The sequence below is a fragment of the Rana temporaria genome, chromosome 13 (genome assembly GCF_905171775.1).
Source record: "Rana temporaria chromosome 13, aRanTem1.1, whole genome shotgun sequence".
Taxonomy (NCBI): domain Eukaryota; kingdom Metazoa; phylum Chordata; class Amphibia; order Anura; family Ranidae; genus Rana; species Rana temporaria.
This window is the reverse complement of record NC_053501.1, coordinates 35,681,531-35,708,121: the sequence shown is the minus strand read 5'-3', so window position 1 is coordinate 35,708,121 and position 26,591 is coordinate 35,681,531. Positions and strand designations below refer to the sequence as shown.

Sequence of the window (26,591 nt, the reverse complement as noted above, 5' to 3'; positions counted from 1 at the left end):
AGGATTAGGATAAAATATTTAATGCTTGACTACAGCAAATATTGTGCTGGTTCCAGGCAGGGGCAGACTGAGCAGGGGGTTGCGATTGCCCCCGGCCAATCTGATGCCACTGTAGGGGGGGGCAAGAGGCCTGACTGTGGCTTCCTAGTGGTTGCAGGGCTTTGAGCTGAGAGAGTCTCTCTCTCACAGCCCAGAGCCAGCACTGACAGCACACCCCGCTGCCCATGGTTTATCGATTTTGTGCCCATTAACTGGCCGAAAAACGAAAGAACTGTCTGAATGACCGAATTTCGGCCAAATTTTCGTATAGTGTATGGCCAGCATAAGTGTAAATAATATGTAAATAACATAAGTGCAAAAGTCCACACTAATTCTGGATCCAAAAAGGGATGGTAAAACCAAAATAGTTCTAAATCCTAGGAACCCAATTGAGCAAAAGAAGTTCTTCTAGATGATATTCAATGGGTGTCACATATCTTCTAACTCGTGTATCAAATGAATCTTCCATGGGTTATCATAATGATAAATGCTCACAGAGCGCTCACCTCACACCAGAGTACACAGAGCCTTCAAGATTTCCTAGATATCCAAGGCAACAGCGGCTATCAGTCTCCACACGTTGTCCATGCTTCTGGTGGTGTAGTTGGAACTTTCTGGTGGTAATGTGGATATCTAAATTTGAAGATGCCAATGAGTCTCCCAATGTATGAATTAAAAGATAAACAAAAAATCTCTCATAGTGTAAAACCATTTTATAATGAGTTTATTAAATAGCCAAATGGGCTCTTACATGTAAACGAAGAAAAACTGGTAAAATAGTGCAAACTGCGCGTTTGTGGCCACTTCCAGCGTCACTTCATGTGACTTCATCAGAGGAACCGGATTGGATGTCTAGTGTTTCCTTTTATTTGCTAAAACAGGAAGTGACTAAACGCCCATTTTCTCTGAGTAATTGTCTCCGTTATGGTGGCGGCCATTTTCTTGGTTACTTAAAAACAAACTATGGCGGCCATTTTTTTGAAGTTTAAGATCATGAGATGTCTCCATCATATTGATGGTCATTTTCTTGGTGGAGAATACTCATAATAGTATAATGACATGAATGTTATATCTATAATGAGTCTTAGGACCAATAAATTAATAGAAGGTGCAAACGACGATGTCGGTACCAAATACCATAATAAATATGCAACCCCTACCGGAGATGAGGTTGGAAAAGTCTTTTTACAGTAAACCGATAAAACCGTAGCTATATGACACATATTAAAATGAGGTAAAATAGCTTAAAAAGATAACTCATGGAAGATTCGTTTGATACACGAGTTAGAAGGTTTGTGACACCCATTGCATATCATCTAGAACTTCTTTTGCTCAATTGAGTTCCTGGGATTTAAAACTATTTTGGTTTTACGGTCCCTTTTTGGATCCAGAATTAGTGTGGACTTTAGCACTTATGTTATTTACATGTTATTTACACTTTATTAGTCTCACTCATAGAGTCAGACGTTTACTTTAGAGTCGCACTGATCATTATCTGTTTGTATCCTGTTTTTTGTGCACATGTACACTTGTAGATTTAGCAGCAATTTCCATTAAATTATTTTTCATTGTATTGCATTTATTTCATTCCATTTTATATATATTTTTTATACACCCTACGCACGTGGTAGTGCGAAAGATTCATTCAACTTTATTTATCACAGTATAGCAGGAGGGATTCCCCCATCAGCACTAACTAATGATGGGGGAATCAAGTGATTTTATTTCCTTCTACCTGTGGTGGAAGAAAATAAAATGTTATGATCTATGGGCTGCCTAAGAGTGTGGGTCTTTTTTTATATGTATGTATGTATATATACTACACACAGATAATCACATAAACATGCAATATTTTATGTTCTGAGGGTGCATGTTTATGTCAACACAGGCAGAGGTATGTTTAGATATATCCACTGTTAGTTTGTATTTGGGGAAGCAAAGAATTATAAATCTAACACAGCCAGATTCTATTTCCCCCCACAATTAGTTGGTTTAGTCCTGTATTTGTATACCTTAAATGACATCTGATTTTCATCACTTTACCTGGATATGTATTTAGGTATTTAGAATCATTTAATATTATAGCTTTATCTAGGAAAAGGCACAACATAAAAATGATCTTATAACTTCTATGCATGCACTACTCTCTCCACAAGCTGCAATGAGTATAACTTTGCATTTCTACTACTATCAAGAGCTAAGCAGGTGATGCAGTAGCTTATTCTCCATTCACCCAACTTATAGTCCCCAACAATATTTTTTGCTGACTGTAGAACTCACTGCTATTACCTTGTTTATATGCTCTACCTTCTGTTTAAGTTCATTCACTTTATTTGTAATTTCTGAAATTTCACAAACAACTTTAGAATTATGTTCAAGCATTTCATTTGTGTTTTTCTTTAATTGAGCTCTACCAGTGCATGTTAAGGCATATACAATTAATGTAAATAGTTTTATTATCCTATATACAGTATCTCACAAAAGTGAGTACATCCCTCACATTTTTGTATATATTTTATTATATCGTTTCATGTGACAACACTAAAGAAATTACACTTTGCTACAATGTAAAGTACTGAGTGTACAGCTTGTATAACAGTGTAAATTTGCTGTCCCCTAACTCAACACACAGCCATTAATGTCTAAACCGCTGGCAACAAAAGTGAGTACACCCCTAAGTTAACCGCTTAACGACCGCCGCATGTATATGTACGTCCACAGAATGGCACGTACAGGCATATGGGCGTACATGTACGTCCCTACCTTTCCAAATTGGGCCCAAAGTGTCAATATTTTGTGTGGCCACCATTTTTTTCCAGCACTGCCTTAACTATCTTGGGCATGGAGTTCACCAGAGCTTCACAGGTTGCCACTGGAGTCTTCTTCCACTCATCCATGATGAAATTACAGAGCTGGTGGATGTTAGAGACCATTTGAGGATGTCCCACAGATGCTCAATTGGGTTTAGGTCTGGAGACATGCTTGGCCAGTCCATAACCTTTACCCTTAGCATCTTTAGCAAGGAAGCGATCATCTTGGAGGTGTGTTTGTGGTCATTATGTTGGAATACTGCCCTGCAGCCCAGTCTCTCCCTCCCTCCTGCTGTATACTTATGCACCTTTGTGAGTATGCTTTTTATTGTTTGTTTTTTATATCAATATATTCAATTTTTACTTGGATAATGCACTAGGGGTTTGCGCCTTCCCCTTCTTTGTTTTTGTAGTTCTACATGGGACATTCCTATCCAAGGAGGGCTGCATTCACCGAGCATTAGACCATGCATGTAATGTGACATTGGTTGGCTTTCACTCTGGCGAAGAAAACTGAGCGCTGGGAGTATTTGGCTGTCTTTTCATATACTCTTTTCAGCAGCTCCTGGACTCTAATGATATACCTAACACTGAACAGAGTAATTATCTACAAATTTGCCACTTTTTGGAGTTCTTAACCGGGAACCATGACTGGTCCGTAACCACAAATGCTTTTGAGTCCAAATACCGCACAAATCCCACCACCAGGGCCTCATCTCCTTACTCTATTCCATCATCTAGAGCAGTGTTTCTCAACTCCAGTCCTCAAGGCGCACTAACAGGTCTTGTTTTCAGGCTTTCCATTATTTTGCACAGGTGATTTTATCAGTTTCACTGCCTTAGTAATTACCACAGCAGTTTCATCTGAGGGAAATCCTGAAAACATGACCTGTTGGTGCGCCCTGAGGACTGGAGTTGAGAAACACTGATCTAGAGCAATATGGATGCGCTAGATCAGTTGTATTGAGCCAAATGGAAACGGGACTTTGATGCTGCTCAAACCCCTAAGGACTGGAATGCCATGTAGAAAGCCCTCTCTAAATCATCCAGCACTGTGGTAGCGTTAGAAAACTCATTCAAGATGATATCATGCTGGTACTTCATTCCACCACAAGCAAAATGTTTACCCACTTACCCATCAAACTGTTTTGGGGTTGCTCAGACCTGGGCAATATGAAACATATCCCTATTAGATTGTAAGCTTTTCCGAGCAGGGCACTCTTACTCCTCTTGTATTATAACTGTATTGTGTCCCTTTAATATTGTAAAGCGCTGCGTAAACTGTTGGTTGGGTGCATAGGTCAGAACCCAGGAGGAGGTGTGATAATGAGATGTTGCACACTGCATAGTACACTCCTGACCCCTCCACTCTGTACGTATCGCAATCCAGACCCCTGCACTCTCTACGTAGTGCAATCCTGACCCCTGCACTCTCTACGTAGCACAATCCTGACCCCTCCACTTTGTACGTAGCACAATCCTGACCCCTCCATTCTGTACGTAGCGCAATGATAATAAAAAGAGTAGATACATAGTCCTACAGATACAACTGGCCCTTTGAGGGCAACCATACTGCTGATGCGGCCCCCAATGAATTTGAGTTTGAGTCCTCTGCTCTAAACAATCTACTGGTCATATTGGGTAGTAGCACCTTAGCACGTCTAAGCATGTCTGCTTAGATTGTGGTCTGACACCTGGAAGCTTCGGAGGTACACTCCCCCTCCCTTTTCCTCTCTGCCCCACCCTACCTTCTTTTGGACCCCCTCCTGTATCCTCTTTCTTGTCCAGTTTGCCTCTCTTTCTCTTATTTTCACTTGACATTGCTTTGATTGTTCTATACCTTACATTCTCTTGTTAACCGACACCTGTTAGGATGTGGTAAAACTAAAGGCAAGAAAGCCTAAAAAATAAAACAAATGCAGCCATCACATCTAAGGACTGGTAAGCTGAAATATAATAAAATGTTTGCTTTTGGGTTTAATACCACTTTCATTGATCTATAGCTTTGAAAAATAGATGATTATAGACTGTGTAGCAAAAATAAATTATTTATTCCATATTGCGGGATGTTAATTAAATAGGAAGTATATTAGTTATTATGGGTGACCTTTCCATGTTCCCTTACTTTTTTTTCATACATTTGGCCCACTATTTTCTGTTTAGTTACAGGTCGGATGTACATCAAATCAGCTGCAATAAAAAAATAGGGGTATCCATACATGTATGGATTTTTAAAAAAATGGGCTTGCTTTAAAACATCTTTGTTGATGATATATGTAATAATGAGGTAAGAGCTGCCCCCAAATTTCCTGTCCCAAGTTTTTCAATCATTATTCAGGGGAGATAGAAAATGCCTTCATTTTAAGGCGGAGTTCCAGTCACCTGTGGAAAAACTAAAAGTCAGCAGCTACAAAAACTGTAGCTGCTGACTTATAAAAAACGACCACTCACCTGTCCCATGATCCAGTGGTGTGCTCACCCCAGTCGGTCTCACCCACTGTTTTCACTATGTGCATCCTCACTATGGATACACGGCTGGACAGCTTGCAGCTTCACAGCCAGGTGTCCACTGCGAATGGGCGAGTCGCGCTGCGCATCGTGAATGGTGGATGCGGTCTTCTGGTACCTGTTAGTGTCCCAGAAGACTGCAGGGGGGAGAGAGGAGAACTTCCATTTTCGAGTGCTGTGGGAAGTGGGTACCTGTCAAAATCGGGTACCTCCCCCCGGTCCTCAAAGGTGACAATTGTTCAAGAGGAGAGGGGAACGAGTCCTTAAAGCGGAAATTCCCCTTTTGGGTGGAGCTCCGCTTTAAATTCCCATAAGTGAGTATATGCAACAAGCTTTTCGACTGTTCACCAAATTCCCTATTGACTTGGCCTACAAATAAAGGCCCACTTGCAGTGCTTTCATCATTCGATTTTCTGTGGCGAGAAGCAGAGAGAGCAGCTGTACACACTGTCCGAATGTCAGCTGCTTCCTACTGAGCCAGCGCATATTTGGATTGTGTGTACCCAGCTCAAATTGATACTAAAGTCTCACAATATAAAAGGATACAGTTGCAAACCCCAGTCATTATAAGATTTGAAAGGTATAGGCTCTGGGAAAGGAAGAAAAAAAAGGAAAAATTACACTTATGTTTTCATTTACTATAAGGAAAAGAAAAAGAAAAAAAAAAAAAAATACCCAAAGCATCCACCACACGTTTCTCTTTTGTCATCATTTCTTCATCAAGCTTTAGAATCACATTCTGGTTGTTGTCAAGATCTTGTTTGATTGAGTGATAATTTTTTGCAAGTGTGGATTCCATGTACTGTTCTTGGTATTGATTTAAACGTTCTTTGCCCTTACTCTCTGCGTCTTGGTATTTTTTTCTGTAAAACCAATTAAGTGGATCATCACATCCTGTTTTATATACAATGCATAACCTAAGAAAGGGTGTTATCTATACAATTTTTATTATTAAAGAGATTCTCTGGGAATGGATTCAACAATTTTCAGTTGTAGAGATGGTGTTTAGTGTTGGAAAACTATCATTTCCAAAGACATGCACATCAACACAGATAAGAAGCATAAATATTTTTACTAAAATGAAAAAATACTATACATAATTATAACAATGCCACATGCCATAATATAATACACATATCTAGCTGCTAGACATATAGAACTTGCGGTTGAAAGATTTGTTAAAATTGTTACAGTTAGCTGACTTTAGGGTTGTGTGCGTAAAAGATTCATGGTGCTGGACATATTCCTTTTACTGGATCAAATTATTTAGTTCTTTTTTAGATGCTGCAGTGGATGAAACAGCACTATGAGCAGGACTTATAGGGATGGACTTGCTAAAAGCAAATAAACTGTGAATTTCGCAAGTGCAGTTACACCGATAAAGCTTTGCTTTGTAGAGTATGCCTACTCAGGTGCAAGGAAAATTAAAGAAATAGCATTTTGCTTGCACACGATTGGATGATGGAAATCAGCAGAGCTTTGTCACATTTACAATGCTCTTCGGAAAATGAGTGCAACTGCACTTGCAAAGTGCACAGGCTATTTGCCTTTAGTAAAGCCACCTCAGTGTTCATCTTGGGTAAGATAAAAAACAAATGCTACTGTACTCTTTTTTTCATATATCAACCCTTATCCCTCATCTCACATCCCTCATCCTACAACCTTTAGCATTAGGTTTCAGTTCTTTACAGGTGAAGACACGGCAAACCTTGTTTATCTACTAGCCGACCGCGCACCGTCATACGGCGGCAGGTCGGCTCTCCTGGGCGAGAGCCCGTAGCTATACGTCCGTTCTTCGAGCGGCCACTAGGGGCGCGTGCGCGCCCCCCGCTCGCCCCCGACTCCCGTGCGTGTGCCCGGCAGACTCGATCGCCGCCGGGCACCCGCGATTGCTCGGTACAGAGCGGGGACCGGGAGCTGTGTGTGTAAACACACAGCTCTCGGTCCTGTCAGCAGGGGAAATGCTGATCTTCTGTTCATACAATGTATGAACAGAGGATCAGTGTTTCCCCTAGTGAGGCCACCCCCCCCCCACAGTAAGAACACACCCAGGGACATACTTAACCCCTTCCCTGCCCCCTAGTGTTAACCCCTTCACTGCCAGTGGCATTTTTATAGTAATCCAATGCATTTTTATAGCACTGATCGCTATAAAAATGCCAATGGTCCCAAAAATGTGTCAAAAGTGTCCGAAGTGTCCGCCATAATGTCGCAGTACCGAAAAAAAAATCGCTGATCGCCGCCATTACTAGTAAAAAAAATATATTAATAAAAATGCCATAAAAATACCCCCTATTTTGTAAACGCTATAACTTTTGCGCAAACCAATCAATAAACGATTATTGCGATTTTTTTTTACGAGAAATATGTAGAAGAATATGTATCGGCCTAAACTGAGGAAAAAAAATGTTTTTTATATATTTTTGGGGGATATTTATTACAGCAAAAAGTAAAAAAAATATTCATTTTTTTCTAAATTGTCGCTCTATTTTTGTTTATAGCGCAAAAAATAAAAACCGCAGAGGTGATCAAATACCACCAAAAGAAAGCTTTATTTGTGGGAAAAAAAGGACGCCAATTTTGTTTGGGAGCCACGTCGCACGACCGCGCAATTGTCAGTTAAAGTGGCGCAGTCCCGAATCGCAAAAAGTGCTCTGGTCTTTGGGCAGCAATATGGTCCGGGGGTTAAGTGGTTAATATCCATTTATATTTACTACTTGTTAACCACTTTACCTCCCTTCATGACCAGGCCATTTTTTGAGATACGGCACTGCGTTACATTAACTGACAGTTGTTTGCTTGTACAGTGGCTGCGTTTGATGACACAGTGGCGGCAATTTATGGGTACAGTGGCTGCGTTTGATGCACAGTGGCTGTGTTTGATGGGCACAGTGGCTGTTTAATGGGCACAGTAGCTGCGTTTGATGGGCACAGTGGCTGCGCTTGATGGGCACAGTGGCTGTGTTTGATGGCACAGTAGCTGTGTTTGATGGGCACAGTGGCTGCGTTTGATAAGCACATTGGCTGCGCTTGATGGGCACAGTGGCGGCAGTTGATGAGCACAGTAGCTGCATTTGATGGCACAGTAGCTGCATTTGATGGGAACAGTGGCTGCAATTGATGGGGGGGGGGGGTTTTCAGTTTGCTTGCGCCCCCCAAAAATTTTGAGCACCAACCGCCACTGCCTAAATGTGTTACATGCATTTACAATCATTGATCTTCTTTCTGCATAAATGCTGCCAGGAGGAAAGGCGTCTAGGAGAGATAGCGAAATGTCCAGTGCACTGGCAGGACATCAAAAAAAGTCCTGCAAGCAGCTTCTTTGCAGCGCTTTAGGAGCGGTAAAATCAATGGGCAGCGCCACTGCAGCTACGCTCTGCGGGCACTTTTAACCCTTTTTCGGCCGCTAGCAGGGGTTAAAAGCAGGCAAAAAGCACTGCAAAAACAACGGTAAATTGCTGCTAAAAATAGAGGCGCTTTACCGCCAACGCTCAGGTGCTGGCAGTGTGAAAGTGCCCTAGTTACAAGCAAACAGATCACAGGTGAGGATGGTTACCTTTAATAGCCATTCAAACCCCTTTGTGTCAACTTGTGTGCATGTTATCAGGCCAAAATCACCAGGGTATGTCAACTTTTGATCAGGGTCATTTGGGTAGTTTCTGTTGTCAATAAGATTTAAAAAAAGTAAAAACACAGTCGATTGATAATAAATGGCTTCAGCCAAACACTAACCACAAAATGTTTTTGTGTTATTTATATTCTCTGAAAAATGGCCAAGAAATCATAAATTCTGCCAGGGTATGTAAACTTACGAGCACAACTGTATATACTGTGATTTTGTACTTGCCAAATAAGCTGCAGAAAGCTCCCTCCACTAAGTCTGGCTGCATCAATTTTAAAGTGGTTGTAAACCCTTTACAACCACTTTATGCTACAGGTACGCCTATGATAAGGAGATATCACCTTCCCCTGCATGTGCCGATGTCATTGGCACATGCGCACTTAAGGAAACTGACGCAGTGGCACCTATGTGCCGCTGCTTCAGTACGTGTGCCATTACCGGCGGCTCCCGTGCATGATACCTGGGAAAGATGTCGCCACCGGAGGTGGGGACGAGGACCGCTGTGGGGGCTTTGATCTAAGGTAAGTAATTCATAATGAGCTAGTATGCTATGCATCTAGTTTATTGTTCCTTTGTCTTGCAGGTTTTTTTTATTTTTATTGGGTTTACAACCACTTTAACTGATGGCAGATGAAGCTGCTGCCTGTTCACTTCCTGGATTTAGACAGACGCACACCTCCAGCTCTCATTGGCCCTCTTATGACTCATCCCCCCTCCCTTTCTGGCAAACTATCACAAGAGTGAGGGAGAGAGAGAGAGAGCTATGCATGATGTCATAAGCCTAGGCTTTTTACCAGACAAGAAACAGAAAGTGGGCCGTTTAAGAAAAAAATGTTTTACTACAACAAGGTCTGAAGATTTAATAGATGGAAAGATGAAAAAAATTACTGAAGTTACGCTTTAAGGACTCAACCGCAAATCCCCCAAAAAACAGGCCGTGGTGAGATGTCTAACCCTCTCCTCCCTTCCATTTTTAAACTAAACAAACAAAACAGCACAAAACAAAGATAAAAACATAGGGCCATATTCTCAGAAAAGTTACGACGGAGTATCTCAGGAAACTCCGTCGTATCTCTCTTTTTTGACCCGCGTATCTATGCAAGTGATTCCTAGAATCATTTTCGCATAGATACGCTGTAGATCCGACAGGTGTAAGTCACTTACACTGTCGGATCTTAAATGTAATTCGCCGCCGGCCGCTAGGTGGCGTTTACGTTCAGGTCTCATTTGTTTATGCAAATGAGCCTGATACGCCGATTCCCGAACGAAATTGCGTCGCGTAACCGTCGCTTACGTCGTTTGCGTAAGCTTAAGGTTACCCCTGCTATATGCGGGGTAACCTTACGCCAGTCCCACGTATGCCATGTTAAGTATGGCGTCGGGTCCGCGTCGTCTTTTCCCGTCGGGTATGTCGTTTTCGTAAGTCGATCTTGAATACGACTTTACGTCAATGACGCACACGTCGGCGTCATTGACGTTTTCCGCCGAGAACTGGAGCATGCGCACTGGGCTATTTTTAGCCCGGCGCATGCGCAGTTCGATCGGAACAGGGCGCGCTTAATTTAAATATAAGCCGCCCTATTTGAAATACGCGGGGATACGCCGGGCCTTTTACACTACGCCTCCGCAAACTACGGAGCAAGTGCTTGAGGAATATGGCACTTGCTCCAGTAAGTTGGGGCGGCGTAGTGTAAATGGCTTACGCTATGGCCGCGGGGAAAAGTACGAGAATCTGGCCCATAAACCCCCAAAAAATCCACCTATGAGCCATTCGAATTTCAAGAGTGGGATACCTCCATTCCTTCAACTGGTGGAACTCACATCTATGAGAGTCCTTCCATCTTCTGAATTTATAAAGGAGGTTCCATAAAGACCACATTTTCAAATATTTATCTAGTTTCTGCCAGGCGGTCCATACCAGATCTTCTATTCGGTTCAATTCCTCCACCTTCTTGAGCCACAGTCCCACTAGGGGGAGGGGGGGTTGTATTTGCTTCCAGATAAGGGTTCAAAAGATGAAACAGAATAGATTTCTTATACGTCTTAACAGAAATTTTGGAATCATGCAATAGAAAGAAAGCCGGATCTTCAGAAATCTTGTGGCTGCAGAATTTTTGAGTAATCCTCCGGACCTCTCTCCAGAAGCTCTTAATTCTGAAGCAAGGTCAAAAGATGTGTAGTAGCCTCCCACACTCCTCCCCACACCACCAACAGCCTTCCGAAGTATCCGGAACAACCCCTTTTAATGACCAGGTCATTTTTTGCATAGGGCACTGTGTCACTTTAACTGAAAACTGTGTGGTCGTGCAACATTGTACCCAAACAAAATGTATGTCCTTTTTTTTCCCACAAATAGAGCTTTCTTTTGGTGGTATTTGATCACCTCTGTGGTTTTATTTTTTTTGTGCTTTAAACAAAAAATAAAAATAAAATCAACTTTCTGCTATAAAAAATACCCCCCAAAAAATACATAAAAACAAATTTATTCACCAGTTTAGGCCAATGTGCATTCTTCTAAATATTTTTTGTAAAACAAATTGCAATAAGCATATATTGATTGGTTTGTACCAAATGTTATAGCGTCTACAAACTATGGGATAGATTTATGTACTGATTAATGTATAAATGACACTGGCAGGGAAGGGGTTAACACTAGGGTGCGATCAATGGGTTAACTGTGTTTCTTGGGTGCTCTAACTGTGTGGGAGATGGCCTTACTGGCATAACACAGAGATCACTGTTCCTGATCACTAGGAACAGCCGATCTCAGTGCTGTCCCCTGTCAGAATGGGGATCCGACTTGTTTTGTGGAGGCATGCTACAGGCGGGCACGCGCCCACTGTATCTCATGCACGGATCAGCATACAGGTATGTCGGTTCGTGCAACCTGGCCGCCCTGCCGCAAAATATGCAGCACAGTGCTTGTGCCGTGTAATTTGGAACCTTGTATCACCTAAAATATCTGGCTGAACCTGCCTGGTTCTGCCCTCCCCCCTGTAAACTGACCATGGTTCATCATGGCTGTTGAGCCCTGACACGATGGTCAGTTTACGTGCCTCGATCATCAGCAGCTCTCCTCTGTCCTCCTCTCCCCCTCCCCCCCTGCTTGTCAACTCATGACAGTACCACTCTGCTCCCCACCCCTTCCCCTCCTGCTGCTAAACAAATTATCATACGATAATACAATCCTCTCTGTTAACCACTTGCCGACCGCCGCACACACATATACGTCAACATAATGGCACGGGCAGGAAAATGGGCGTACCTGTACGTCCCTTTAAATTTGACGCCCAGCAGGCGCGTCCGCCACGTGCCTCATGAGCATGCTCGCAGGTCGGGAACTCGATGACTTTGTAAACAAGGTATTCCCCTGTTCTACCTAGTGACATGTCACTGATCTACTGTTCCCCGTGATCGGGAACAGTGATCAGTGACATGTCACTGGTAGCTCCTCCCCCTAACAGTTAGAATCACTTCCTAGGACAGACTTATCCCCTTCAGTGCCACCTAGTGGTTAACCCCTTCACTGCCAGTGTCATTTTTACAATGATCAGTGCATTTTTATAGCACTGATCGCTGTAAAAATTACAATGGTCCCAAAAATGTGTCAAAAGTGTCCGATGTGTCGGCCATAAGTTCCAGTCATGATAAAAATCACAGATCACCGCCATTACAATAAAAAAAAAAAAAATAATAATAAAAATGCTATAAAACTATCCCCTATTTTGTAGACGCTATAACTTTTGAGCAAACCAATCAATATACGCTTATTGCGATTTTTTTACCAAAAATATGTAGAATACATATCGGCATAAACTGAGAAAAAAATTGCTTTAAAAAAAAAAAATTAGGAATATTTATTATAGCAAAAAGTACAACATTTTTTTTTTTTTTTAATTGTTGCTCTATTTTTGTTTATAGTGCAAAAAATAAAAACAGCAGAGGTGATCAAATACCACCAGCTCTATTTGTGGGGAAAAAAGGACATCAATTTTGCTTGGGAGCCATGTCGCACAACTGCGCAATAGTTAGTTAAAGCGATGCAGTGCTGAATCGCAAAAAATAGATTTTTGTACTCACCGTAAAATCCATTTCTCTGAGTTCATGGACGGACACAGCAGCCTTTGACCTTAGGGTATTATATCCTTCCTTCCAGGAGAGATTAGGCAGAAAACAGCACTTTAAGTGTTAAAACACTTTCCTCAGTACAGCTCCTCCCAGGGGGCGTGGTCCCCTGGGTATAACCCACACTCTGCCTCAGCAGCTCCAGTTCGTAACAAGCAGTACAAACAAAAGGAGGGGTGGGTGCTGTGTCCGTCCATGAACTCAGAGAAATTGATTTTACGGTGAGTACAAAAATCCTAATTTTCTCTTCCGTTCATTGACGGACACAGCAGCCTTTGAACTTAGGGACGTCCCCAGGCAGTGTCAAAAAAATTAGAGGGGTGGGAAAATAACACAGAAAATTAAGTTACACCCCAAACAAAAACCGGAGTTTCTCAACGGAGGAACTCGAACCTTAAACTGCCGCCTGTAACACCTTGCGGCCGAAGGAGGCATCCGAAGATGCACTCACATCGACCTTGTAAAATTTTGAGAAGGTGTGGATTGACGACCAGGTCGCTGCCTTACACACCTGTAACACAGAGGCTTGATGACGGAAAGCCCAAGAGGCACCGATCGCCCTGGTCGAATGCGCAGTAACCTGAAAGGGAGGCGCCCGCCCCTTCAGGGCATAGGCCTAAAGCACAACCTGTCTGATCCACCTAGAAATGGTAGCCGACGAGACCGCCAGACCTATTTTAGGACCCGTCACCGACACGAACAGTGAGTCCGACTTCCAGAATGGAGTCGTAGCAGATAAGTACACACGTAGGGCCCGAACCACATCCAGAGAATGTAACGTGGCCTCCTTCGGGTTTTTCGGCCGAGGACACAAGGATGGTAACACAATGTCGTCATTAATGTGAAAAGCAGAAACAACCTTTGGGAGAAAAGACGGCTGCGGCCGCAGCACCACCTTATCCTCATGGATGACCAAGTAGGGATTCCTTTTAAAAATGATTAAAAGTAGATAAAAATCAATCATATAATGTACCTGTAGTTTCACTTTCACTTTTAAACTGGCTTCATGTTTCTGTGAAGTAGAGAGACACACAGAACAAAAACAAACAAATCCAGGGCAGTGTTTTGTTTTTAAAATGAATCTGATTGGTTCTGGGAAGTTTTAGACAAACAGTAATGACAGCTTAGACCACCGTGAGAAAGCTCCCAGTACTGTGGTTATAAGGAAACAGACGAGCAGGAAGTGTGGAGATCACAGCAGAATTACATCAACTTCAAAGCAAAAACAAACAATGAGGACATGAAACCAGTACTGCAGTAAGGTAAAGGAAGCTATTTAGATGGAAAAAAAAATCCTTTAGTGACCCTTTAAGCTTGCTTTTGCTGAGCTGGAGAATCTGGGACGGAGATATTTTACAGAGATAGCCAGTGAGATCCTGAGATCTCACCTTCATAAACTGGTCATCTGTGTAAAAGTTAATGACAGAAGGGTGTGTCTTGTGATGAGAAGTGAAAAACATCTCAGCTTCATAAACTGGCACACCTGAGAGATCACCCGTGATCATCAGGATCTCAGCTCTTCTCTGTTTGATAAACGTACACCTAAGTCACAGCTCTCTGCTCTGATCCCTTCTCACTCATTGGAGCGCTGGGCTGTGGAGGAGGCGGGGGTGGCTGGCTCAGTCTCTCAGCAGCTTGCTGAGAGGCTGAGCTGGGTGTCGGTTCAGGCACCTGGCGGATCCAGACTTTATTGCCATGATGACGCTGTGCCTTGACTGACTTCTGTGACATCAGCAGAGAGCAGACTTCAGCCAGTTTTCTGCTGAAAACCGTCAAAACGAATTGCACTCCTGTGATCAATAGGAGAGGTACAGCCAAACAAACTATACTTCTCCTTTAAGTAATTTTGAAGTATAACTTGGCTCAAATGTACTGTTTGTTCTGCATCTCAAACCATAATGTAGGAAATTGCATCCCATTGTTTTCAAAGTTTAGAAAACTTTTAAAGCCTAGTTGATCTAAACCAATTCTTTGTCCTCATGTGTACAAACGAGTGCTGTGTCAGTACATAACTCTTGTCCAGTGTACGGTTATTATTTTTAGGATCAATCGCTGCTTTTCAAAAGTTGATTGCAAATGTTAAGAGTTCAATATCGTTGTAGCCCACTCAAAGAAAAAAAAATACATTTTCCATAATAAATCCAGCCTCTCTTGGGATTCAATTTCCCTTTCACTTGAAAAGGTATGTACCCTAGTGAAGAGGCTTCTGAGTGGTTTGCATCAATTCCTCTATGGCAATCAACCTCCTGAGACTCACTGATGACCCATGCCAAAAAAGGTTTTAAATTGCACAGTCTTATATATTTTATAGAATGAAATAGGACATGTCTCAAATTGAGGAAAATAATTGGTACAACTTCAAAATAACTTCAAAATATAGGATTTCAGAGAAAGAACTTATAGCTTTCATGAACTGTACATAAAAAATAAATAAATATCATATTGGCATGGTGTTCAGTATTCAGACAGCTGCATTGATACAAATACTGTTATCAAAATGTACAGTTCTAGGGAGACGTGGAAATAATTAAATGAGTATAGTGTCAGCACAGCACAGGTATTAATCAATCCATGTGCAATTATCCAATCAATATATATATATTTCTGAATACTTATAGGCTGCTGCCTGCACTGACATGTGTTCCCACACCTAAAACAATAATTTATCCTTGTATAGTACCACACAGCTACAAAGAAATTATTGTAAACCCTCAAAAATTTAAAATTGCTAAATTTTTTAAAAAGTGATATATACTGATATAAAAGAGTATAACATATACACACACACACACACACACACACACACACACACACACATACATACATACATACATATATATATATATATATATACACACTGCTCAAAAAAACAGGAAAACTTTTGAATCAGAACTCCTGGGATATTGATCTAGTCAGTAAAGTAGCAGAGGGGGGGGGGGGTGTATACAGAGTGGGTTGTTAATCAGTTTTAGCTGCTTTGCTGTTAATTGAAATTAACAACAGGTGCACTAGATGGGCAATAATGAGACGACCTCCAAAACAGAAATGTTTTTTTCAGGTGGAGGTGTCTGCCATTTTTTTCCCCTACTCGTCTTTTCTGACTAGTTTTGCATTTGGCTAGGGTCGGTGTCACTACTGGTAGCACAAGGCGATACTTGGACCCTATAAAGGTTGCACAGGCAGTCCAACTCCTCCTTGATGGCACATAAATACGCGTCATTGCCAAAAGGTTTGCCGTGTCTCCCAGCACAGTCTCAAGAGCATGGGGGAGATTCTAGGAGACAGGCAGTTACTCTAGGAGAGCTGGACAGAGCCGTAAAAGGCCCATCAGCAGGACCGGTATCTGCTCCTTTGTGCAAGGAGGAACAGGATGAGCACTGCCAGAGCCCTACAAAATGACCTCCAGCAGGCCACTGGTGTGAATGTCTCTGACCAAACAATCAGAAACAGACTTCATGGGGGTGGCCTGAGGGCCCAACGTCCTCTAGTGTGCTCTGTGCTCACTGCTGGACACTGTGGAGCTCGATTGGAATTTTCCATTGAACACCAGAATTGGCAGGTCCGCCACTGGTGCCCCATGCTTTTCACAGATGAGAGCAGGTTCGCCCTGAGCATATGTGACAGACGTGAAAGGGTCTGGAGAAGCCACGGAGAACTTTATGCTGCCTGTAACATAGTTCAGCATGACCGGTTCTGTGGGGGGGTCAGTGATGGTCTGGGGAGGCATATTCATGGAGGGACGCACAGACCTCTACAGGCTACACAATGGCACCCTGACTGCCATTAGGTATCGGGATTAAAACCTTGGACCCATTGTCAGACCCTACGCTGATGCAGTGGGTCCTGGGTTCCTCCTGGTGCACGACAATGCCTGGCCTCATGTGGCGAGAGCATGCAGCCAGTTCATGGAGGATGAACAAATTGATACCATTGAATGGCCCCCACGCTCACCTGACCTAAATCCAAAAGAACACCTCAGGGACATTACGTTTCGGTCCATCAGGTTCCGCCAGGTTGCACCTCAGTCTGTTCAGGAGCTCAGTGATGCTCTAGTCCAGATCTGGGAGGAAATACCCCAGGACACCACCCATCTTCTCATTAGGGGCATGCCCTGATGTTGTCAGGCATGCATACAATCACCTGGGGGCCATACAAACTGCTGAGGACCATTTTAAATTGTTGCAATGAAATTTTAGCAAAATGGATTAGCTTGCTGCATAATTTTTTCACTTTGATTTTCAGGGAGTCTTTGAATTCAGCCCTCTGTAGGTGGATAATTTTCATTTCCATCAAAGGATGTGCCATCCTTTCATTCCTAACACATTACCCAGTCCATATCAGTATAGATATCCAGCATGAGATTTTTGCCCGTTGAGATCTAAAATGTTTTCAAAGTGTTCCTTGAATTTTTTTTTACAACGTGTCTGGCTCGGCTGTCGCAGGTAGGGTTTCATTGACATTTCATTTTCATGCATAGATGTCTGTGTCACCAAATTCACTAGTCTTCGCATAGAAACCCTGCACGTAGCCGCAAGCATCAGCCACTAACTTGAGCCACAGTCACACCAAACATTTCGTCAAATTTCATGCATCACACCCCGATTTGAATCCAGTCACGTCTGCATCGCACATGTTCGTCAGGGAGGGTTTACAACCCTTGTTTTCTATATCGTACTACTACACGCACCAATGCGTGCCTCCGCCATGACAAACCATTTCAATAATTTCACTCATTTCACTGTCACGCACCATGCTCTGATTCAAATCCAGTTGCATTCGCCATGCACCGATTCGTCCCGGCGTGCCCCGGTTGTTTAGCCTCATTTCAGTACATGCACCAGAGTCCGGTCGTTGTTAGTCACACTTGCGGCGCACCGATGCAAGCCTCTGTAATGGCAATCATTCTCATTTATTTCACTGTCACCTATTGCGCTCCGACTCTAATCTAGTCGCATTTGCTATGCACCGATTCGTCCCGGCGTGCCCCAGTGGTTGATCTTTCTCTCCCTTCTTTTCCCTTGGCCTCATTTCAGTACATGCGCCAGAGTCTGGTCGATGCCAGTCGCACCCGCGGCGCACCGGTTCGTGCCTCTGTCATGGGAAGTTGTGTCACTCATTTCACTGTCACACATCACGTTCTGGTCCAAATCCACGCGCACTCCCATGTGCAGATTTGTCTCAAGCGTGCCCCAGTTGTCATTGGCCTCATTTCAGTACATGCTCCAGAGTCCGGTCCTTGTTAGTAGCACTCGCGGCGCACCGATTCATGCCTCTGTCATGGGAAAGTATGTCATTAATTTCAGTCATGCATCTGATTTGAATCCACGCGCGCCCTCATGCGCAGATTCGCCTCAAGCGTGCCCCAAATGTTTTGGCCTCATTTCAGCGCATGCTCCAGAGTAAAAAAAAAGGAGAATTTTTGCGTCTCTGTCATGAGCAATCATTTTGTTTTTCACTTATTTTTACTGGCTCAACCCGCGCCCGATTCAAATCTATTCGCAGCAACAATGCACCGATTCATCTCGGTGCGCCCCAGTTGTTGCCTCATTTTTCAGCACACGCTCCAGTCAATTACTAGTTGCACACCATATGTGCCTCTTTCACGGCAAATCATTTCACCGTCACGTACCACCATCCGATCCAGTCACATACTCACGGCCAGCCAGGTAGTCAACCCCTCACTACTTCTCAGGAGGGAAGAGCTGGACCTGTACCTGCACAATGTGGTGGATCTGGGTTACAATTACGGAGGCTTCTCATATTACGACTACTATCGCCAAGGCAGCAGCCAGGCTTTCACAATTCCAGTTAGACACAGACTGGAGTGTCATGGACACAGAATTGTTCTGCCATCACTTCGCCGGCCTGCGCTCACCACTATGCGCTACCTGCCAGTCCTCCACCCACACCCCCACCTGGTGCGCCAACGCAGCAGTCAGTCGCCCCCTCGAGTTCCCCTCCACCTCAACTGCACTACAGTGCCTGTCGGCCCCCGTACTGAAGCCCAAGGTGGACAAGTTCGGAAGCACCGTTCAGACAGCAGGGGGGCAGCCATCTTCAATCATTTCAATTACGGTTCGTGCAATTTCAGCCAATGCCACCTGCTCCACGTCTGTGTCATATGCCACAGAGCGCATCCAAAAAGCCTATACCAAGTCAAACAGCAGACAAAGTCCCTACTAGGCCGAGTAAATATCTTATGGCTGGGCCTATACATCACTTCACATCCCACTCTCTCTCTTGCCACCTTCCTTATCCAAGGATTCACAGCAGGATTTCATACCGGTCTCATTTCTCTGCCCCACACAACACACGAGTGCAGGAACCTCTGCTCAGCAGCCACTGACGAACAGGCCATAGACCAGTTGTTACAGGCTGAGCTAGAGCGAGGCTTCGTCATAGGCCCTTTCACTCAGCCCACTTTCAACACCTGGAGAGTTAGCACTATTGGGCTTGTCAAGGGCAAGTTCTTTAATAAAGTCAGTTTGGTGTACGACCTGTCTGCGACTCATTCTTCACATATTCCAAGCCTGAATTCCTTAATTCCCTCTGAGGAGTTCTCCCTGAAATACGCGTCCGTAGACATGGCAATTCAGGCCATTATCAAAAGCAGGCACGGGTGCCTGGCTCTTCAAGGCCGACATCTCGGATGCCTTTAAGCTCCTGCCAATCCACCCGTCCCTGTGGTGCTGGCATGGCATTAAATGGAGAGAGTCGTACTACTTTGCGACCAAATTGACCTTCGGCTCTAAGAGTAGCCCCTGGTTCTTCGACACTTTTGCACAGTCCCTCATCTGGATACTGTTGTACCAGGCACAGTGTTCGAGAAGTCATCCATTACTTGGACGACTTCTTGTCAATCGAACAGCCCGTGTGTCCCCAGCACATCTTGATAAATTAAGAGTTGACTTCGGGAATCTCAACGTCCCCATCACAGAACACAAAGTAGATGGCCCAGCACACTCCATCAGTGTGCTGGGCCTATTTGCCTGAGATGTGGTGTCAGTGGGAGAATTATTTCCTCGTCATTGGTACTGGTGGAAGGAATAGTGCTTCCTATCAGTGGATAAATATTGCCCCAAGAGCTGGGTAAATGCTAGCAAGAGATCACATCCAGCCCGCAGGCCACAGTTTGGAAATCAATCCATAATCTGAAGCATACCATGCTGAATGTATTCACACAGACTTTACTGAATATTGTGTTCGCAATTATTAAGGCTCTGTTCACACCTAGGCGTTTTTCTGCTGTAAGCCTCAGCTCTAAAAACACCCAAGACAAATCCCATTAATTTCAATGGCCCCCATTCATATCTGAGGCCTCGTACAGACGAGAGGATATCCGCTGGAAACGGTCCGCCGGACCGTTTCCAGCGGATAAATCCTCTGGCGGATTTGGATCTGATGGCTGTTCACACCATCAGATCGAAATCCCCGTGGAATACATCTGCGGTGACGTGGCCGCGCCGTCGCTGCGACGATGACGCGGCGACGTGCGCGACCCTGGAAGGTAAATACTTCCACGCATGCGTCAAATCATTACGACGCATGCAAGGGATGGGAGCGGACGAACTGATCCGGTGAGTCTGTACAGACGACCGGATCAGTCCGCTGGACTGGATTCCAGCGGATAGATTTCTTAGCATGCTAAGAAATTTTTATCCACTGGGAATCCGTTGGCTGGATTTTTATCCGCTGGGAAATGTCCGCTAGGCCATACACACGGCCGGATCTATCTGCTGGAACTGATCCGCGGATCAATCCCAGCGGATAGATCCGGTCGTGTGTATGGGGCATGAGCGTTTTGTCATCTGAAGCAAAATGCTCGAAGCTCAAAAAAGTACAGGAGCTTCTTTTTTGGCAGATTACAGGCGTTTCCTTCTTTTTATATTGGTGACCTTTTGACCTGTTGCCTAGGTGTGAACAGAGCCTAACTGAAATAAACTGCCCTTAAAAAAAAAGCTATTTTGGCTATACTTCTATTGGCCACAGGAGAGCACTTTGTTCTTCACTGCAAACTGTTTTTAACTAAAGCCCGCTGTTGGCTGGCATCAATCAACTTGTTCAGGCTTCACCCAGACGCCTGGACCAGCATCTGACTCAGCAAGCTAATGAGAGCCTGAGCAAGTCTCTCCCACCCCCTCCACAGCCCACTGCTCCAGTAAACGCTGGAGGGGCAAAGGAAAGAGCCAGTGACTGGCAAGCTTTCTGCAGGCTGAAGACCTAGAGCTGAGTAATCAGTGGTTTTAGAGCCGTGGACAGATGCAGCATAAACTGATGCTGCATCCACCTAGGTGAGTATGAATGTTTGCTTTTTTAAATTCTCAACTGAGGGGAACATTTATTTGCAAGGCTGTGAAGAGACGTATACTCTAGTAATCATTCCTTATTCATAATTTCCAATAAGCTAAAAGTTTTCACAGGTCTGCTATCAAACTGTAAAGTAAGTCCATACATTATACAATTTTCCTTTAGATTTACCAAAACCATGTAATATGAGGTCACTTTTCATTTGTATGCAATCAGACAGGCCCTTGAACTACATAGTTGGTAAATCTAAAAGAAATTGAATAGGAAAATTGTATAATGTATGGCTAGTTTTATTGTTGTTATATTAAACACGGGTTGTATGATTTAAACTTTTGTCAGAATAAATGTGTACTTTGGCGTATGTCCACCCAAAAGATTTTTAAATTGTGCATGCAAACCAAAATTCATGTTTCATTGGAATCTTCTGTCTTTCTGAAACCACTTCAGTACATGCCCCTCAAGTATCTTTAGAGATCTCTCTGTCAGTGTCTGATCACAAGATGTTTTTTCTCAGCCAGCTGGCATCACGTCAAAACTGAAATATGAGTTTTAGGTGAACAAACCCTTTAATTTTATAAGATACATGCAGCCGGTACCTGTCATTCTCAGATTGATTTTTTAAATTCTCCAACTGGCTCTGCAGTAATGCTTCTTCTCTGTTAAGAACTGTGCAGAGAGATATAAACCTAAGTGTAGAAAAGATTTTAAACATTTATATTCTTTAGATACAGCATAGACTAATACAACTGACCTTTAACTTCAGGCTTAGATACCATATACTGAGGAATCTGATCATTTATTTAAATTAAAAGATCAATCTGTTGAATGGTCTTTTTACCTGACATAAAGCTAAACAGTTCATGCTCAATTAAAGCCCATGAGGCAGTAATGATCAGTGCTGTTCTTTATTTATCAGTAGAGATTAAAGAGGAACTTCAGTCTGCTCATATAATTTGTAGTAAAAACATCTTTACCATTCTGAAACTTCCCTCCATTCACTTTGCATATTATTTTATATATACTGTGATTCTGTACTTTTAAGTGGATCTAGCCAAAAACATGCATAAAACACAGGGTGACTAACTACTGTGAATGCAAATGTTGGAGTGTACCAACGTCCCGATAATATGGAAATGGAAATTAGTCGTCTGGACTATTAGAGTGGACTTTGGACGATACAAGTGATAAATGTATAAAATCTATAAATATTTATTCATAAAAGAAAGTAAATAAAAGAGAATATACATAACTTTGTGAGAACAGTACAACATCAGCATACTAACTCAGTACATATTATAAAGAGTATTACAAAAAAGCTTATACTTATGCAAATATACTCATGATATGAGATCATATAGCACAGAGGGGTGTATGTAAACTTTTAATCCTTGAAACTGAGTTGGGTATGTGGAATGGAAAGTCTTGCTTTTACTCGAGTAAATCATTGATATCTTAGACAATATAATGAATATAGCTAAAAAGGCTGAGGCAGATGCTTGTAAACATATTCAACAATTAGTGAATGAGAAGTGTGTACTGGAACAGAGGGTTAGTATGTTAGAGAAGACTTGTAAGCAAAAAGATAGTTGCATTGCCTCTTTGAATAAGAGAGAGTTGGATAATGAGCGTATTATAATACTGCTCAGGAAAGAATTAGCCGAAAGTGCAGTAGTAGAGACACCCTCAGCACATGCCCAGTGCACAATAAAGACAGAGGTTAAGCAACATGCAGAAAAACCATATGCTATGGTTAATTCAAGTAATAGTCATATGATAAAAATCAAGGTTGAAAATTTAAATAGAAATGTGGTAACCGTATTAGAAAATGATTCTGGTATTGAATCAGTGGAGACATCTGATGAGTCCATCGCTAGTGATTACTCCTCGGACGATGAAAGTATTAAGTCTGTTCAGAGTAATGTTATGCAACAATGTGGGTCTCCATCGCCTTTTACTCAGAGAAGGGCCCATGCAGGGAGACCAACCCTTAAATGTTTATGTAAAAAGGGGGGTCACATTGCCAAAAATTGTTGGGCGGCGAATAATATCAAAATAAGATCTTAACACCTCAAAACTACCCTAAGGCGTTATGAAGTGTATTCTGTGAGATGTGGTAACCCTAGGCATAGGGTCCATAATACTCAATTAAGACAGGGGAGTCACTATTATGATAAAGGGGAGGAGCCACGTGTTCATTCAAATATAGAAAGGGGAGGAAACAATAGTAGCAGCCCTTAAAGAGCTGCAGGGATGGTGAGATTTTTCGGGTTAACGTTTCTTTGCTATGAATAATGATTTAGATGTGAGTTAGAGATTTGCCAGTCATGTTTGGAAAATCATAGAGGACCTTGATATATGTATATTTTCGAGGATAAGCCTCTTATTTTCAGTTTTCTTTTTAATCTAACCTTTAAAAAAAAAAAAAAATTTCCTCTCATGTCATTTTTTTATTATTCACATTTTTTTATTATTCATTTTCATATATTTTTTTCGTGTTTTTTTTTTAATTATTTCAATTTTTTTATATTATTTTAATTTTATTATTTTTATTAATTTTCATTTTTCAATTTTTTTTATTATTATTCATTTTCATTTCAAGTTTTTTTTTATTATAATTTTTATAATATTTTTTTATTATTTTTATTAATTTATTTTTTTTCATTTTTTTATTATTATTCATTTTTCTTTTTTTTCTCTTTCTTAAATTTTTTTTATTATGAATTTTTTTGTTAATTTTTTTTTCTTTCTCATTTTTTTTATATTTTTTATTTTTGTTTTACTATAGTTGTATCTATTTTATTTTTGTTTTGTTCAGGTGGAAAAATTGTTAGGTTTAGTACACCTGAAAAGGATCATTAGCAACTGACTAGATGGTCGTTGAATTATGTCCTCAATTAGCAGCCGGCTACATTAGGAAGCCATTTTAGCTGCTGGAATTGTGTTTTGTTTTTCTTTTGTTTGTTTTTCTTTTCATTCAGGTGGAAAGAATTCCAATATTTTGCGATTTATCCACCTGAAAGGGGGAGTAGTGCATAGATCTTAGAGTACAGATAATGCATTGTTTTTTTTTAATGCTTAAAATTTTGAATTTTTGAGACGCAACGTTCACATTCATTTTTTTTATTATTTTAGATTTTTGCTTGTACCATGGGGATCCATTTTTAGAATGGGTTCATCTGAGAGGAGTCACGGTTGTTTTGATAATTTGTTCAGAAGTCAGGAACACCAAATTCCTGTGTTATGAGATATTAGGCATAATAATTTGATTCTGCTCTTGTTCTTTAATTCCAGAATCTTGGTGGAGCGAAATTGGAGACGATTCTGGAACAGAGATGAAGAATGTTCATCTGGTTGGCAGTTTGCCTGTGCCATACCACACCGAAAATTTGTTCTGATAACGTTCAGGAGAGAAAAGATTCAGGAGAGAAAAGATTCAGATTAATACTTGAAATATAAGGTTTCTTTTCTTAAGGACAATTTTTGCACTAATACTAAATCTGAAAGACTTTGCCCAACAACGGGACGCGTGAAACATTTTGCCAAAGTCTCTCCTGTCATTTATGGATGCAAACGGACTATGAATACAAATGCAATGGGTTGGAGGTTGGGGAAGGAATATAACATATCCAATCCTTCAGAACAAGAGTTGTAAAATATGTTGTTTTTTATTAGGAAAGAAGGAAATGTTTTTTTGTTTAGATGTATTGTCATAACTGAATATGGTGCAGGTACCTAGGAAGCTAACACTTATGCATAATAGTTGGCCAGACTAGAGGGTGCCAGGTGATACATCAATGGGGTGAAAACTTCCTCGTAGTCTCAATCTTAGCAGTCCTATAGAGAAGCTCTCGGATACTGGACATGTGGGAGATACACCTAATTGATGTCTTACCTGAGAGGTTGAAACCCTGCATGGGTAATGCTAGTGACTACAGCAATAAACGCTGGCTACCAGGGTACAGTATGCCGTCATCACATGGTGCTTCAGCATCTCATAGTGGTTGATAGAATCCTAGTACCCTATATGTGCTAAATATACTCTGAATAGTGGCTTGCTCCCAGAGATGTGCGGACACAGAGTGAGGTTCAGGGCGCTTATCTCTGAGGAGTAACCGGAAGAGGAGGGATGTATTCAGCACTATATTGGGGGGAATGGGACCCAGTGTATAGTGGCTCAAGATTTTTTCAACCAGGGTGAGAGGTTGGTAGAGAGTGTGAGATGGTATAGGACAGATATATGTCATTGGCTCTGGCGTGCACGCAGCGGCAGGCCAGGTTATCGACCAGCATTAAGCTGATTATACAGTCTCTCTATGAGGGGCAGTGGCCTGATGAGTTAGCATCACCGCTCAGTAAGACTTTGCAAAACACGTCGCTTACACTAATCCAAAGTGGTAGTCAAATGCCTTGATGGTCTGTACTGGTTTGGATTGTGAAAGGTTGTGCTGTATGATCCATGTACAGAAGTGCAGACTCAGTCTGTATATTTTGTGGCGTCAATGGGCTTACTGACTGGGGATTATATCTTGTTGCATTTGTGGCTAAGTGACCCACATGTGGTCAGAGTACGGAAGATGGGGGCAGGGTTATATTTCCCTCTGTTGAAAGCATGACTACGATGTCCTCTGCATACCAGGTCAATACACAATACTCTGTGTTCTGGATGGAGAGATCATTGCTTTGAAGGAAGCACCTGGGTATTATCTAGGACGTAGACAAGTTTTCCTTGTCCTAAAGCAGGGGTATTGAATTAAAATTCATGGAGGTCCGATTAGTAAAATTTTATTCCAGCCGAGGTCCGCATCGCAGTTTTGTGCGATTAACCCGATACTTTACATCGCAGCCCAGGGGTGCAGGCACGACACACCATTCGTTTGAATGGGCTGCTGCGCCTGTGTTTCTGCTGGGAAAAGGTCCTGGCATCTTTTTAAAAAGGCAGCCACATGGAAACTGCATGATGCGTTTGTACCATGCAATTTCCATGTGCAGAAAATTGCACTTTGCATTTTAGTGCATTCACGTTTTCTGTGCAGCACCTCATTTTGTGCGCAGCTGCTTGTTCCCTTCACATCTCCCCCACCACAGCCCTGTCCCCCTTCACATATCACCCCACACAGTATTACCCCCCTTCACATATCCCCCCACACAGTATTACCCCCCTACACAGTATTGCCCCATCA

The 26,591-nt window shown here is 42.4% G+C and overlaps 1 protein-coding gene across 1 annotated transcript in view; it reads right to left on the bottom strand.

Annotated features, from left to right (window-relative positions):
• LOC120920365 (protein SIX6OS1-like) overlaps positions 1-26,591 on the bottom strand; it is an 88,379-nt gene that overhangs the window by 51,645 nt on the left and 10,143 nt on the right. Inside the window, exons 2-5 of the mRNA XM_040332402.1 lie at positions 22,008-22,097; positions 6,033-6,220; positions 5,904-5,946; positions 2,052-2,082 (exon numbers count right to left, since the gene is read on the bottom strand). Of these exons, the coding sequence (XP_040188336.1) occupies positions 2,052-2,063 (12 nt within the window). The 5' untranslated portion in view covers positions 2,064-2,082; positions 5,904-5,946; positions 6,033-6,220; positions 22,008-22,097. The remainder of the gene's footprint in view (positions 1-2,051; positions 2,083-5,903; positions 5,947-6,032; positions 6,221-22,007; positions 22,098-26,591) is intronic.